Source organism: Eutrigla gurnardus, assembly GCF_963514095.1.
Source record: "Eutrigla gurnardus genome assembly, chromosome: 15".
Lineage (NCBI taxonomy): Eukaryota > Metazoa > Chordata > Actinopteri > Perciformes > Triglidae > Eutrigla > Eutrigla gurnardus.
The window spans coordinates 15,339,704-15,356,815 of NC_139938.1; the positions used below are offsets into that span (position 1 = coordinate 15,339,704).

General features: G+C 42.5%; 1 protein-coding gene across 1 annotated transcript in view; it reads left to right on the forward strand.

The window, feature by feature from the left end:
• cfap54 (cilia and flagella associated 54) overlaps nucleotides 1-17,112 on the forward strand; it is a gene marked incomplete at both ends in the record, with an annotated part of 108,605 nt that overhangs the window by 12,483 nt on the left and 79,010 nt on the right. The window contains 18 exons of the mRNA XM_084028182.1: nucleotides 146-345; nucleotides 609-744; nucleotides 2,300-2,429; nucleotides 2,659-2,814; nucleotides 2,932-3,132; nucleotides 3,341-3,428; nucleotides 3,593-3,763; nucleotides 3,869-3,935; nucleotides 4,175-4,360; nucleotides 5,536-5,622; nucleotides 5,713-5,832; nucleotides 6,111-6,158; nucleotides 6,471-6,612; nucleotides 7,113-7,279; nucleotides 7,450-7,604; nucleotides 7,688-7,811; nucleotides 8,160-8,298; nucleotides 8,632-8,789. Of these exons, the coding sequence (XP_083884308.1) occupies nucleotides 146-345; nucleotides 609-744; nucleotides 2,300-2,429; nucleotides 2,659-2,814; nucleotides 2,932-3,132; nucleotides 3,341-3,428; nucleotides 3,593-3,763; nucleotides 3,869-3,935; nucleotides 4,175-4,360; nucleotides 5,536-5,622; nucleotides 5,713-5,832; nucleotides 6,111-6,158; nucleotides 6,471-6,612; nucleotides 7,113-7,279; nucleotides 7,450-7,604; nucleotides 7,688-7,811; nucleotides 8,160-8,298; nucleotides 8,632-8,789 (2,475 nt within the window). The remainder of the gene's footprint in view (nucleotides 1-145; nucleotides 346-608; nucleotides 745-2,299; nucleotides 2,430-2,658; nucleotides 2,815-2,931; nucleotides 3,133-3,340; nucleotides 3,429-3,592; nucleotides 3,764-3,868; nucleotides 3,936-4,174; nucleotides 4,361-5,535; nucleotides 5,623-5,712; nucleotides 5,833-6,110; nucleotides 6,159-6,470; nucleotides 6,613-7,112; nucleotides 7,280-7,449; nucleotides 7,605-7,687; nucleotides 7,812-8,159; nucleotides 8,299-8,631; nucleotides 8,790-17,112) is intronic.

A 17,112-nucleotide genomic window follows, 5' to 3' on the forward strand; every position in this document is an offset into this window, starting at 1 on the left:
AATGTTTATCTATAGTCTACCAACGATTTATTTTGTAACTACAATCATCATTCAGTCATCTGAGCAATAACACATTTACAGCTACAAAACGAATATGACACAGTCCTGTTTATGACTTTAAGCTTCATCTTTGTCCTTCGTGCAGCTGTGGAGTTTGTATGACAGAGACCTGACTGAGGAGGAACTAGAGTCCAGTCTTCACTTCTCGGCCCCACTGGATAACAGCACTCAGGTGGACCTGCGTTGGGTTCGCACCCTGGTGTTGCACACTCTGGAGCGTCTCCATGACAGTGGCAAGTGGGAAAGCCTGGCCCACTTTGCCTTAGTTTTCAATTCATTCACACGGTGAGTGAGACAATTTTTATGAATCAACAAGTGCAAGTAAGATTTGATAAAATGGTTTAGTATAGCGACAGTCAACAGTAGCATATAGCATATATACAGCAATCATATGTGAAACCTTTAAAAACATATTGAGTGTCTATTTACCTCCAAAAGTCTATTTTTTACAACATTGCCATATTTTTGCAAATTTGTACCTATATCAGAGTGTGTTCCCATGCCTTTGTGTGTTTTTGTGTATGCCTGCATCTGTACATCTATCCCAGGGAACGTTATGCCTTGATCATAACTCCTCTACTAGTCCATGCTCAGAGGAGGCTGCTTGAAAGGATTAGTTCTTTCGGAGGACCAGAAGTCCCTCAACCACACCATGTCAAGGCACAAAAGGCCACTGGCAAGGAGGTAGCACATACCCATGCATATTAACATGTTGGAGCATTGTATGATGCTCTCAAAAAACACTTGTATTTCAAATACTATAGAAAATTGTATTACATTGCAACATAAAACAAATAAAACAAAACACAATAAACATAACCAAATTTATTTCAGGCTTTTTGCTTTTCTTAGGATTTTGAATGCTTGAATGACCCATTGAAAGTGTAATATCACAATTATTTTTTTTGTACACTTGTGTTGTGTTTTGTGTATAATACTATATGCATACACTGCAAAAACAGCCCTTCTAGAAAGAAGTAAAATATTCTCATATTCAATCAAATTATCTTGTATCAAGCAAAAAAATCTGCCAATGGGGTAAGCTTTTTTTGCTTGACAAGCAATTCTTAAAATAAGCCCAAATTTCTTAGCTCCGAAAGACTAAAATGAGACTTTAAACTAGACAGAAAATCTTAAACTAATCCAAATTCTTCTAAAACAAGCAATGAAAAAAACACTAATTCAAGATTAAATTACTCAAAATTAGAATTTAAGTCTCTTTACTAATTTAAGAAATTACACCTTAATCTGGGATTGATAATGAGCATAAAAGTAGTTAAAATAAGACATAATTTCTTAAAACAGCATAACAAATAAATTAGTAAAGTGATATCTTAAATCAAGATACCAAAACTTTCTCAGTTAATTTTTTTTTTTTATGGCTGGAGTGCCATGCAAGCCTTTTTTATTTTTATTATGAGAGAGACAGTGTGGAAAGGGGAGATAGAGGGGGAAGACATGCGCGAAAGAGATTGCCGGGCCGGGAGTCGAACCACTGATCTCCGCGTCGAGGCTGAGCCTCCGTACATGGGGCGGCTGCCTTATCCACTGCGCCACCGGCTGACCCTCCGTACATGGGGCGGCTGCCTTATCGACTGCGCCACCGACCGCCCCAGTTAATTTTTTTTATTAACTTTGCAATACAATTGCTCAATTCAACATCCAAAAAAAAAAGGGCACTTCTGCATTCCAGATCCATCATAATCAAACTGATTGAAAAGCCAGTTTTGATTTGAACCTCACTATCAAAATAATAATACATCAGTTATTGTAGCAGCATAGCAACTAAACATCATGTTGCAGCTGGTTTGCAGCATAATATCCCATATGGTTTTCAATCTCACCAAGCAACTGTCCTGTAATGAAAATGAAAATATTAATAATAAAAACTTTTGTCCTTGTTTCATGGCATTCTTGAATTGAGATGTTGTGCAAATGGTCTTACTCTTAAAATAAGGCAAATAATCTTGGTGCCCCGCTCGATCGTAAAACATTTTTATACTCTTTTTCTGGTTCATTCTAGCTCAAAATTAGCTGGAATATCTTATCAAGAAAAAGTAAGGCATACTTTCTTAAAATGAGATATTTTTTCTAATGCAAAACTTGCTTGACAAGATTAATATTCTTTTTGGACAAAAAATAAGACTTATTTTCTTGATACAAGGCTTTTTTTACTTTCTTGAAATTCCATTTTTGCAGTGTATACACAGTAGGCAGAGCTTTCTTTTCTATATTTCAGGTAACTTACAGGAGCTATGCAGACTCCCAGCTGGTCATTGGGTGGACCCCTCACACTGCACAGCAACCGCCTATGTATAAGGAAGCAGCATCCACCAACTCTACTCCCCGAGACACAGTTGACCTTAAAGGTTTGAACAGCTCTCATGATGTATCATGTCAAAATGTATCATTGCACAAACAGTTTGTAGGGAGTTTTAAATGATGTTTGCTGCCCTACAATTAAAATGTTAGAAACATAAAATATAACATATAAATGGTGAGATGCTATGGTATAAATTGTACAAAATTCCCAAAATGTTACAAAGTGTGTGCTGTGTTTGCGTATATAATGTTATCATGCATATATGTTCTGTGCAGAGATGCAGCGCTCCATGTCGCTTGTGTGCGTTCCTCTCGATGTGGAAGACACACTGCGCTTTTACCGTCAAGCTCTTGAGAGAAGACCATATTGTCTTCAGGTCTTCCAGCATAGTCGCTCAATACTGCTGCAACTTCTTGCATACACAAAGCCCTGTGAGTTTTGATCTGTTCTGATCTGATTGATTGGACACACACACACACTCACCCGACAACAATTTGAAACCATCACTGTTTGCATTGTTTGTTTGTGTCTCTCTTCGGGCTTTTCAGCACATTTGCAGCACTATCAGAGCAGAAGTCTCAGCCATTCTACAAGCCCGGTTGATTTCCGTTCCTTAGTTATGCCTGCTCCAAATATTCAACCTTGCGACCTGACCAGGGAGGATTACAGTACTCCAAATGCCCTCTACAGCCTCCCTATCAGCCCTGACCACATGCCAATCATCATTGGCGCACACGCCACCTCCATTAGTAAGAGCACAAAATATTACAAATGTCATTATTTATGATTAATATATAATTAATGCATATTAATATTATATTAATGCATATTGATATTATGTTAATGTGTTGCATGTGTTGGGACAATGGATAGATACAGTAGATGTGTTATAGAGAGTACCAACAGACAGTCAGGGTTACTAACTTTCCTCTGCATCTCCATCAAACTTTTCTCCAGAGAATCTCCAGGCCAACAATCATGACTCCCTCAGAGTGCTGGCACTGCATGAAATGGGGAACCTACAGTTCTACAATGGAAATACAAGGTAAGAATGGAGTGTGTGTGTGTGTCTGTGTTTATGTGTGTGTGCGTGTTATGTTGAAGCAAGCCTGTCATTGTATGCTTTTACGTGTAATTAAATAGCAAATGTCTGCACGATGTTCCTTATATCCTCTTACCATTGTATTCCTGCCTGTGCTTTATCTCCAGGGCAGCACACGCATCCTGGATCAAAGCTGTAGATTGTGCCTTAAAGAGCACAGGTGCTGTAGACAAATGGGATGGTGTGTCTTTTGGCGGTGGCTCCCTGCAACAAACCCTGAAACAGGCTGGTATTTGGGGATGTCTACAGGCGGCTGGGCTCACTGCTAAGATTGCACAGTAGGTTTCAGTATGTTCAGCATTGAATATTTGTGTTTTAGTGTGTGTTGCAAGCATATCTATGTCAAGTCTATCTGTTCCTGAGGGGTGTGTTTTGTTCTACAGGTTTATCTTAACATCCGATGTCAGCCAGAGGAGTAAGTGCTGTCTCATGTCTGCACACCTCTTTAAGGTAATAGCAGGGGATGTTAATCCCTCTCTTCACAAACATGGTTTTTCCTTGTGTTGCAAAATGCACAATAGATTAAATGATGAAAGGCTAGGTTTTTGCTCTCATGGCCTGTATACTGTTTCATTATGTGTGTTTGTGTGAATTGTGTGTGTGTGTGTGTGTGTGTGTGTGTGTGTGTGTGTGTGTGTGTGTGTGTGTGTGTGTGTGTGTGTGTGTGTGCATGTGACCAACTTCCCTAGTGTGTCCTGTGTTGCTCCCTGGCTCAGCCCCAGGCTGACCTCCAGTATGCCTATCACTGCATCAGCGATGAACTGCTCCCTGGAGTCGACCTTTTCTCCGAACCCTACCGGGTTCACCTCAGCACCACTGTATCCAGCCTTAACTTCATCTGTCACTCGCTTTTCACCACAGGCTACCACATCACGGTACACACATAAACACTGTCTGTCTGCCCTCATTTCGACCTGGGGCCCGTTTCACAAAGCAGGTTCAACAAACTCTGAACCTAACTCTGAGTTGACCAACTCTGAGATGGGCAACTCTGAGTTTTCGGTTTCAGAACAGCGGTTATGAATTAGTTCAGTCAACTCTGAGTATGTAAACTCTGAGTTACGCGCGTGCCTGCCGACTCTACAAAGCCATCATCAATGGAGCTCCGATACTACGATTCACCATGGCAACCGGGAGAGCGTGAGAAAGGATGAGCAACGTAACTGCAGCAAAGTAGCGATAGTTGGCGTGGCAGACAATTACTGCCCGATCTAATGTATATAACTGAATGAAACAGTCGATTGATCTAAAGGTAATAACTGTTCATTTTCAGCTTTGCAGAGCAACACTGTGGTGTAACGGTTAGCAACACTGCCTATGGTGCAGGCCACAGCGGTTCAATTCCCGTAGTTCACAAAGTAGCACAATGAATAAATTATCATTTTCTTTCCCCCCAGGCACAGAAAGAAAGTGGCTTCAGTTGAAAATTAAGCATAAGAATATTGCGCAAATACATTGACTAAGGCATATGATTTTGATTTAATCATATTTCACATATTAAATGTAAATATAAGCAGGTATTTCAACACAGGAATGTACTTAAACATTTCATAAATCTCCCGTTCGCAAAAACACTACCTCCGCAAAGAATCTGGTTGCGGATTATGTCCGTGATATGAAATGTTGAAAATGTCGGAGAATATTGTTTAGATAATAACTTATGTGATTGGAAGGAAAGGTAATCAAAATCCTCTTCCGACGCAAAGCTGCTAGAATCACTTTTATTTCCATATCGATTAGGTTGAATATGAAAGGACGGCACATTTTTTCAGAGTTGGTTCAGATTCAGGAAAAAGGCGGAGACATGTAGGGAGAAACTCAGGGTTTGTTGAAGCAAACCTGCTAGCGAGCAGGTTAGGTTCACGGAGTATGTTACCCAGGTAACTGACTCAGATTTATGCTGAACTGGCTTTGTGAAACCGAAAAACCAGAGTTTCCCTCATCTCAGGGTTAACTAACTCAAGGTTTTCACTAAACCTGCTTTGTGAAACGGACCCCTGCAATGCTCCAGATAAATAAGTGACTTGTTAAATAATGTTTCTAATTTCAGCTACTGCCCGTACTCGCCCTTCACCTACATTTTGTGGGGACTGTGTGCAGAGATTTACAACGCACAGTTGAGGGCAAAATACTTAAGGTCAGCATATTTGTTGTCTTCTAGTCAGTATGTATTTTCCTGTCATGGTTCTGGTGGAGTTTTAATGTCTGGGTTTGTGTTTTCCTGCAGATACGTACTCTTACTGAACTGTGTCTGTTCACTGAAGCTGTAAAGGAGGCAGTTCAGCTTACACAAGGAACAGGAGTCCTTCTGCCTCACGGATGCTACATTACCAAAGATAATCTTCAAGTAAGAAGGCACAAATGTTCCGTCTTTGTCTTTTGGCTTGAAACTCGTAATGTTGCCTTTCGCAATTGTTGACATACTTTATGTACAGTTGTAGTTACAAAGTTGACCTTGTGTTTAGGAATTGGTTGTTTGCCTCCAACATTATTAGTGTACAGTATTTCTGGAAGATTCTCAAAGAAAACGTGTGTGCTAGTGCCGGACTTTGTTGAAAGTATTGTTTTGTTTATTTATATATGCCATCATTTGAATAGATATTATCAATGTTGCTTATTTTGCAGCCTGCAAAGACATTTTACAGCAACAAGTCTCTCCTGGACAATTCTGAGGTACTTTCTACTGAGAATTTCTTCAGCTTTCCGAATATCTTGGGACATTTCATACCTGTAATTCTGTCATGTATTCTAATTTAGATTTAAAAGTAAATATTCCATTGTTTTTGGCATGAGAATGGTCACATTAATCATCCTTAAAAGGAATAAACATTAGTTAGTTTGCATGGTACATGGTTTGACATTACTAGTGCAGTGCCCGTTCAAAACATGCCTGTTCAGAACAGGCTGAATGCTTGCCCTGTGGCAATATATGTCACAAATTAACATGTTCATGTTATTAATGTAATTTGTGTGTTTTGTGGTTAGGCTTTGGAGGAACTTGTGAACAATGACTTTGCTCCAGATGTCCGAACTCTGTATGGGTCCACATTGTGCCTCCGATTCAGCCTCGCTCGTATTCAACTAGTCCTGGCACTCAGTAACACCGTACAGGGTCCTCCTTCCCCAGGTCTGTGAGCAAAAGTACTTTCTTTTCTCTGTTATATAGGTTGGGTTTATTATTTGGATCATGTGATGTCTTTCATTGGATTGCATTGAACCAACTAAGTTTAATTTGTTAAAGAACTTTAGGGTAGGATACATACAATTAAACTGATATGCATTTAATTTGGATAGGAACACACCTTTGTTTTGCCATTTCGCCCTCTAGAGCATCCAAGAGATAGATATGTCTTTTTGAAATAAACATGTCTCGCTACTTTTAAAAAAAGTAATTAATTTATCTTCAAAATTGGTTATTAAGTGGATCAAAAAGCTAAAGTTAATTTTATAGTTAGACGGGTAGCCACCTTCACTGCCACTCAATTCCATATTAATCATTTTTATTACAGTGTGTCACATTTCTGTATGCCTTCGCATTCATTTTAAATACAAATAATTTGATTTCATTCTAAAAGAGTCACTTTGGATCAAACAGTTTGTTATGCAAACAGTGGCTATGTCTTTCAGATACTGTTAAAAGAAAAGCTTGTGCCAGCAGAACAAGTTGTTCAGTGAACTCAGAACCCCATGAACAGGAGGGAGTGGACACTGACGCCTCTTGTCTAAAGACAGAAAAGGCAAAAGTGCTGTCCCTTGATACCGAGAAGGAGAAGCTCACTCCAGAAAGGATTAAGGTAAGACTTCTTGGGGAGTTTTAAATAGATCTTTACTTTAGATGTTTGCCACTATCTGTGATTTCAGCATTGAGTTGTTTTATTCTTGGTACATTACTGTAGACATGGAGCAACTTTTTTCTCACTTGTTTGTGTCAACATGCTCATATCTGTCTTGTCCTCTTTTGTAGTTCCTTTTGCTAGAGGGTGCATCCTCCTTGTTGCACTCCATTTCCCAGCAGCTCACATCTCTGTCCTGTAGCGAAACCGAGAACCTTGAACTGACAATAGAGTTCAATCTGCTAAAAGCCAACCTTTACCTGCAACAAGGAGATGCTGCACTTAGGTACAGTGCCCTTGTGTGTGCTATGTGTTTACATGCTCATGTTTGTATTTCCTGACCATGCTTACCATTTTAACATCCTTCAGTTCTGAGATGGCAATTTCATCCTTGGTGCTGCTGCAGACGTCTCCAATAATCATGAGAGGAATCATATCTGGCTCTCAGAAAAACGCATCTGAGATACCACAAACCAGGGCTGGAAGCAAGCAGGTACCATTTTTATATTGGTTGCAGAATCAAATATGTTGATTTTTTTTTAAGCAAAACTCAAGCATAATATGCAATCCTTTACATCCTTATATGTAATCCTTAAATCCTATACGGTGTTGTTTACTGAGCATTACAACCACAAGTAGTACCTGCAATGAAACTGCAGACTACAACAATATGAAAGTGGTGCCTCTGAGTTTGTCAGAAGGAAGCTGAAATGTGATAATGTCACCCTTTTTCATTTACATGTAAATATGTACATATTAACCAGAGTGGGGTAGTAGAATGGTGACTGATTGTAAAGGGTGTGTTTATACGTGTGTTTATATGTGTAATATCGGTCTACAGGTTACTACTGATTGCAATATGTCGAACCCCCTACACGGAGACTGTCCCAGAGCAGTTGAGGCCAGTGAGAGAATTGGAGTTTCTCTGTGGCTGCGTTGCCGCCTGGCTCTGGTCCGCAGTCTTGCAACACATATCCATGGTACTGCTGCTCTTTTTCCAGATCAGATCATGTGTGGTGCTGCCCCTTCTTTTTTTCTGAGTGGCGTATTGCAGGCTAATTTCACAAGGATTGCAAATGTTAGAAGAAAATACTAGTATTGTTCTTGTTCTTACGAGATCCTTACTGTACTGATAGCGATATATGTTGCACTTTCTTCTGACCGATGTACTGTGTGTGTGTGTGTGTGTGTGTGTGTGTGTGTGCGTGCGTGAGTGAGTGTTTTATGTTATGTTATGTTGAAGCAAGCCTGTAGCCATTGTATGCTTTTACGTGTAATTATATAGCAAAAGTCTGTATATTCATATTTTCTAGGCAAGAACATCAATGTGGAGGCAGCTTGGGTGTTGCAGGACGGTGTTGATGAATGTGCACGATGGGGGGACCTTGATAATCAGGCCCTGTTGATGGTCGAATGTGCGCAAATAGAAGCACAGAGAGGCAAGACTAATGGCAGCATTGAAATACTACAGGTACAAACACACACAGACACATTTTTGTAGCATTTTATTTTCAAACAAAAAGGTATGTTTTAGAAAAGAAAGAGGGAGAGAGAGAATGGGTGAGAAAGAGAAAGGTGTGGAACTAGAAAACAATAGAGCCCACTGTTTCTTTACGATTGGCTTCCTAATGATGCGTCAAAAAGATCTGAATAGTAAATCCAGTACTATTTCATTTGTATCGGTTTCCTAATCAGGAGAAGTGCTGACAGAAGGTTTTTTAGCACATGCCCAAAGGCAGTTCCCCATCATTTGGCCTTTGATACACAATGTAAGAGTACAGAAACCACTGGTGAGAATCAAGTATTTCACAAGCTACAGTTCTCCTCAGCTAGCCAGGAGTCAAACCTAGACTCTTCAGATGCATAGTCAGACACATTATCCATTGCGCCACTAGCCCACAATGCAGAAACGCAAACTGCTTGGTTCAAAGCTAAATTCGTGTGAGCTGTCCAGTTGCAATCTATATGAAATGAGACAGTGGTTGGAGCAGATGGTTGATCTAGCACTTCTGATTTTGTCCTTCAGGGACAAATGTTGTTTTTCAAAGAAAGATGATTTGCCAGTCGGTCAAAAAAGCATTGGAGCCTTCGTGACAGCTTGTTTGGAAAGCACATTTAGAGGTCTGAATTCCAAAGCTAGCAATGTTTCATTGCGGCTGTAACTCACCCTTGATACACAGTTTAGTAGCAGGTAACTGAGTGAGGGTCAAGTTTTTTTACAAACTAAAGTGTGACAAGAGCTAGCCAGGAGTCAAACCTAGAATCTTCTGATCCGTAGTCAGACGCGTTATCCATTGCGCCACTAGCCCACATTGTAAAAGAGCAAACTGCTTGGTTCACAGCTAAATTCATGTGAGCTGTCCAGTTGGAATATTTGTGAAATGAGACAGTGGTTGGAGCACATGAGCTCAACAACAAAATGGAAGCACAGACGTTCTCAGCTGCCGTGACCCGGATTCGAACCGGGGTTGCTGCGGCCACAACGCAGAGTACTAACCACTATACGATCACAGCCAATTGCTCGCCTGGGTGCCTGGTTTTTACCATATTTGCAGCTCTGAATCTGAAACAGCCTACTGTGTCTGTACTGTGGGCTCCCTGACAATGTGTCGCAAAACACAGTCGTGGTCCACAGATGGTTGTTCTAGCACTTCTGATTTTGTCCTTCAGGGACAAATGTTGTTTTTCAAAGAAAGATGATTTGCTAGTAGGTCGAAAAAGCAATGGAGCCTACGTGACAGCTTGTTTGGAAAGCACATTTAGAGGTCTGAATTCCAAAGCTAGCAGTGTTTCATTTCGGCTGTAACTCACCCTTGATACACAGTTTAGTAGCAGGTAACTGAGTTCGGTTCATGTTTTTTTACAAACTAAAGTGTGACAAGAGCTAGCCAGGAGTCGAACCTAGAATCTTCTGATCCGTAGTCAGACGCGTTATCCATTGCGCCACTAGCCCACATTGTGAAAGAGCAAACTGCTTGGTTCACACCTAAATTCATGTGAGCTGTCCAGTTGGAATATTTGTGAAATGAGACAGTGGTTGGAGCACAACAACAAAATGGAAACACAGACGTTCTCAGCCGCCGTGACCCGGATTCGAACCGGGGTTGCTGCGGCCACAACGCAGAGTACTAACCTCTATACAATCACGGCCACTTGCTCGGCTGGGTGCCTGGTTTTACCATATTTGCAGCTCTGAATCTGTGTCTGTACTGTGGGCTCCCACACAATGTGTCGCAAAACACAGTCGTGGTCCACAAATGGTTGATCTAGCACTTCTGATTTTGTCCTTCAGGAACAAATATTGTTTTTCAAAGAAAGATGATTTGCCAGTAGGTCGAAAAAGCATTGGAGTCTTCGTGACAGCTTGTTTGGAAAGCATATTTAGAAAGCATATTTAGAGGTCTGAATTCCAAAGCTAGCACTGTTTCATTTCGGCTGTAACTCACCCTTGATACACAGTTTAGTAGCAGGTAACTGAGTGAGGGTCAAGTTTTTTTACAAACTAAAGTGTGACACGAGCTAGCCAGGAGTTGAACCTAGAATCTTCTGATCCGTAGTCAGACGCGTTATCCATTGCGCCACTAGCCCACATTGTGAAAGAGCAAACTGCTTGGTTCACAGCTAAATTCATGTTAGCTGTCCAGTTGCAATATTTTTGAAATGAGACAGTGGTTGGAGCACATGAGCTCAACAACAAAATGGAAGCACAGACGTTCTCAGCTGCCGTGACCCGGATTCGAACCGGGGTTGCTGCGGCCACAACGCAGAGTACTAACCACTATACGATCACGGCCAATTGCTCGGCTGGGTGCCTGGTTTTACCATATTTGCAGCTCTGGATCTGAAACAGCCTACTGTGTCTGTACTGTGGGCTCCCTCACAATGTGTCGCAAAACACAGTCGTGGTCCACAGATGGTTGCTCTAGCACTTCTGATTTTGTCCTTCAGGGACAAATGTTGTTTTTCAAAGAAAGATGATTTGCCAGTAGGTCGAAAAAGCAATGGAGCCTACATGACAACTTGTTTGGAAAGCACATTTAGAAGTCTGAATTCCAAAGCTAGCAATGTTTCATTTAGGCTGTAACTCACCCTTGATACGCAGTTTAGTAGCAGGTAACTGAGTTCGGTTCATGTTTTTTTACAAATAAAGTGTGACACGAGCTAGCCAGGAGTCGAACCTAGAATCTTCTGATCCGTAGTCAGACGCGTTATCCATTGCGCCACTAGCCCACATTGTGAAAGAGCAAACTGCTTGGTTCACAGCTAAATTCATGTTAGCTGTCCAGTTGCAATATTTCTGAAATGAGACAGTGGTTGGAGCACATGAGCTCAACAACAAAATGGAAGCACAGACGTTCTCAGCTGCCGTGACCCGGATTCGAACCGGGGTTGCTGCGGCCACAACGCAGAGTACTAACCACTATACGATCACGGCCAATTGCTCGGCTGGGTGCCTGGTTTTACCATATTTGCAGCTCTGAATCTGAAACAGCCTACTGTGTCTGTACTGTGGGCTCCCTCACAATGTGTCGCAAAACACAGTCGTGGTCCACAGATGGTTGCTCTAGCACTTCTGATTTTGTCCTTCAGGGACAAATGTTGTTTTTCAAAGAAAGATGATTTGCCAGTAGGTCGAAAAAGCAATGGAGCCTACGTGACAACTTGTTTGGAAAGCACATTTAGAAGTCTGAATTCCAAAGCTAGCAATGTTTCATTTCGGCTGTAACTCACCCTTAATACGCAGTTTAGTAGCAGGTAACTGAGTTCGGTTCATGTTTTTTTACAAACTAAAGTGTGACACGAGCTAGCCAGGAGTCGAACCTAGAATCTTCTGATCCGTAGTCAGACGCGTTATCCATTGCGCCACTAGCCCACATTGTGAAAGAGCAAACTGCTTGGTTCACAGCTAAATTCATGTTAGCTGTCCAGTTGCAATATTTTTGAAATGAGACAGTGGTTGGAGCACATGAGCTCAACAACAAAATGGAAGCACAGACGTTCTCAGCTGCCGTGACCCGGATTCGAACCGGGGTTGCTGCGGCCACAACGCAGAGTACTAACCACTATACGATCACGGCCAATTGCTCGGCTGGGTGCCTGGTTTTACCATATTTGCAGCTCTGGATCTGAAACAGCCTACTGTGTCTGTACTGTGGGCTCCCTCACAATGTGTCGCAAAACACAGTCGTGGTCCACAGATGGTTGCTCTAGCACTTCTGATTTTGTCCTTCAGGGACAAATGTTGTTTTTCAAAGAAAGATGATTTGCCAGTAGGTCGAAAAAGCAATGGAGCCTACGTGACAACTTGTTTGGAAAGCACATTTAGAAGTCTGAATTCCAAAGCTAGCAATGTTTCATTTCGGCTGTAACTCACCCTTGATACACAGTTTAGTAGCAGGTAACTGAGTTCGGTTCATGTTTTTTTACAATCTAAAGTGTGACACGAGCTAGCCAGGAGTCGAACCTAGAATCTTCTGATCCGTAGTCAGACGCGTTATCCATTGCGCCACTAGCCCACATTGTGAAAGAGCAAACTGCTTGGTTCACAGCTAAATTCATGTTAGCTGTCCAGTTGCAATATTTTTGAAATGAGACAGTGGTTGGAGCACATGAGCTCAACAACAAAATGGAAGCACAGACGTTCTCAGCTGCCGTGACCCGGATTCAAACCGGGGTTGCTGCGGCCACAACGCAGAGTACTAACCACTATACGATCACGGCCAATTGCTCGGCTGGGTTTCTGGTTTTACCATATTTGCAGCTCTGGATCTGAAACAGCCTACTGTGTCTGTACTGTGGGCTCCCTCACAATGTGTCGCAAAACACAGTCGTGGTCCACAGATGGTTGCTCTAGCACTTCTGATTTTGTCCTTCAGGGACAAATGTTGTTTTTCAAAGAAAGATGATTTGCCAGTAGGTCGAAAAAGCAATGGAGCCTACGTGACAACTTGTTTGGAAAGCACATTTAGAAGTCTGAATTCCAAAGCTAGCAATGTTTCATTTCGGCTGTAACTCACCCTTGATACACAGTTTAGTAGCAGGTAACTGAGTTCGGTTCATGTTTTTTTACAAACTAAAGTGTGACAAGAGCTAGCCAGGAGTCGAACCTAGAATCTTCTGATCCGTAGTCAGACGCGTTATCCATTGCGCCACTAGCCCACATTGTGAAAGAGCAAACTGCTTGGTTCACAGCTAAATTCATGTTAGCTGTCCAGTTGCAATATTTCTGAAATGAGACAGTGGTTGGAGCACATGAGCTCAACAACAAAATGGAAGCACAGACGTTCTCAGCTGCCGTGACCCGGATTCGAACCTGGGTTGCTGCGGCCACAACGCAGAGTACTAACCACTATACGATCACGGCCAATTGCTCGGCTGGGTGCCTGGTTTTACCATATTTGCAGCTCTGAATCTGAAACAGCCTACTGTGTCTGTACTGTGGGCTCCCTCACAATGTGTCGCAAAACACAGTCGTGGTCCACAGATGGTTGCTCTAGCACTTCTGATTTTGTCCTTCAGGGACAAATGTTGTTTTTCAAAGAAAGATGATTTGCCAGTAGGTCGAAAAAGCAATGGAGCCTACGTGACAACTTGTTTGGAAAGCACATTTAGAAGTCTGAATTCCAAAGCTAGCAATGTTTCATTTCGGCTGTAACTCACCCTTGATACGCAGTTTAGTAGCAGGTAACTGAGTTCGGTTCATGTTTTTTTACGAACTAAAGTGTGACACGAGCTAGCCAGGAGTTGAACCTAGAATCTTCTGATCCGTAGTCAGACGCGTTATCCATTGCGCCACTAGCCCACATTGTGAAAAAGCAAACTGCTTGGTTCACAGCTAAATTCATGTTAGCTGTCCAGTTGCAATATTTCTGAAATGAGACAGTGGTTGGAGCACATGAGCTCAACAACAAAATGGAAGCACAGACGTTCTCAGCTGCCGTGACCCGGATTCGAACCGGGGTTGCTGCGGCCACAACGCAGAGTACTAACCACTATACGATCACGGCCAATTGCTCGGCTGGGTTTCTGGTTTTACCATATTTGCAGCTCTGGATCTGAAACAGCCTACTGTGTCTGTACTGTGGGCTCCCTCACAATGTGTCGCAAAACACAGTCGTGGTCCACAGATGGTTGCTCTAGCACTTCTGATTTTGTCCTTCAGGGACAAATGTTGTTTTTCAAAGAAAGATGATTTGCCAGTAGGTCGAAAAAGCAATGGAGCCTACGTGACAACTTGTTTGGAAAGCACATTTAGAAGTCTGAATTCCAAAGCTAGCAATGTTTCATTTCGGCTGTAACTCACCCTTGATACACAGTTTAGTAGCAGGTAACTGAGTTCGGTTCATGTTTTTTTACAAACTAAAGTGTGACAAGAGCTAGCCAGGAGTCGAACCTAGAATCTTCTGATCCGTAGTCAGACGCGTTATCCATTGCGCCACTAGCCCACATTGTGAAAGAGCAAACTGCTTGGTTCACAGCTAAATTCATGTTAGCTGTCCAGTTGCAATATTTCTGAAATGAGACAGTGGTTGGAGCACATGAGCTCAACAACAAAATGGAAGCACAGACGTTCTCAGCTGCCGTGACCCGGATTCGAACCTGGGTTGCTGCGGCCACAACGCAGAGTACTAACCACTATACGATCACGGCCAATTGCTCGGCTGGGTGCCTGGTTTTACCATATTTGCAGCTCTGAATCTGAAACAGCCTACTGTGTCTGTACTGTGGGCTCCCTCACAATGTGTCGCAAAACACAGTCGTGGTCCACAGATGGTTGCTCTAGCACTTCTGATTTTGTCCTTCAGGGACAAATGTTGTTTTTCAAAGAAAGATGATTTGCCAGTAGGTCGAAAAAGCAATGGAGCCTACGTGACAACTTGTTTGGAAAGCACATTTAGAAGTCTGAATTCCAAAGCTAGCAATGTTTCATTTCGGCTGTAACTCACCCTTGATACGCAGTTTAGTAGCAGGTAACTGAGTTCGGTTCATGTTTTTTTACGAACTAAAGTGTGACACGAGCTAGCCAGGAGTTGAACCTAGAATCTTCTGATCCGTAGTCAGACGCGTTATCCATTGCGCCACTAGCCCACATTGTGAAAAAGCAAACTGCTTGGTTCACAGCTAAATTCATGTTAGCTGTCCAGTTGCAATATTTCTGAAATGAGACAGTGGTTGGAGCACATGAGCTCAACAACAAAATGGAAGCACAGACGTTCTCAGCTGCCGTGACCCGGATTCGAACCGGGGTTGCTGCGGCCACAACGCAGAGTACTAACCACTATACGATCACGGCCAATTGCTCGGCTGGGTTTCTGGTTTTACCATATTTGCAGCTCTGGATCTGAAACAGCCTACTGTGTCTGTACTGTGGGCTCCCTCACAATGTGTCGCAAAACACAGTCGTGGTCCACAGATGGTTGCTCTAGCACTTCTGATTTTGTCCTTCAGGGACAAATGTTGTTTTTCAAAGAAAGATGATTTGCCAGTAGGTCGAAAAAGCAATGGAGCCTACGTGACAGCTTGTTTGGAAAGCACATTTAGAAGTCTGAATTCCAAAGCTAGCAATGTTTCATTTCGGCTGTAACTCACCCTTGATACACAGTTTAGTAGCAGGTAACTGAGTTCGGTTCATGTTTTTTTACAAACTAAAGTGTGACAAGAGCTAGCCAGGAGTCGAACCTAGAATCTTCTGATCCGTAGTCAGACGCGTTATCCATTGCGCCACTAGCCCACATTGTGAAAGAGCAAACTGCTTGGTTCACAGCTAAATTCATGTTAGCTGTCCAGTTGCAATATTTCTGAAATGAGACAGTGGTTGGAGCACATGAGCTCAACAACAAAATGGAAGCACAGACGTTCTCAGCTGCCGTGACCCGGATTCGAACCTGGGTTGCTGCGGCCACAACGCAGAGTACTAACCACTATACGATCACGGCCAATTGCTCGGCTGGGTGCCTGGTTTTACCATATTTGCAGCTCTGAATCTGAAACAGCCTACTGTGTCTGTACTGTGGGCTCCCTCACAATGTGTCGCAAAACACAGTCGTGGTCCACAGATGGTTGCTCTAGCACTTCTGATTTTGTCCTTCAGGGACAAATGTTGTTTTTCAAAGAAAGATGATTTGCCAGTAGGTCGAAAAAGCAATGGAGCCTACGTGACAACTTGTTTGGAAAGCACATTTAGAAGTCTGAATTCCAAAGCTAGCAATGTTTCATTTCGGCTGTAACTCACCCTTGATACGCAGTTTAGTAGCAGGTAACTGAGTTCGGTTCATGTTTTTTTACGAACTAAAGTGTGACACGAGCTAGCCAGGAGTCGAACCTAGAATCTTCTGATCCGTAGTCAGACGCGTTATCCATTGCGCCACTAGCCCACATTGTGAAAAAGCAAACTGCTTGGTTCACAGCTAAATTCATGTTAGCTGTCCAGTTGCAATATTTCTGAAATGAGACAGTGGTTGGAGCACATGAGCTCAACAACAAAATGGAAGCACAGACGTTCTCAGCTGCCGTGACCCGGATTCGAACCGGGGTTGCTGCGGCCACAACGCAGAGTACTAACCACTATACGATCACGGCCAATTGCTCGTCTGGGTGCCTGGTTTTACCATATTTGCAGCTCTGGATCTGAAACAGCCTACTGTGTCTGTACTGTGGGCTCCCTCACAATGTGTCGCAAAACACAGTCGTGGTCCACAGATGGTTGCTCTAGCACTTCTGATTTTGTCCTTCAGGGACAAATGTTGTTTTTCAAAGAAAGATGATTTGCCAGTAGGTCGAAAAAGCAATGGAGC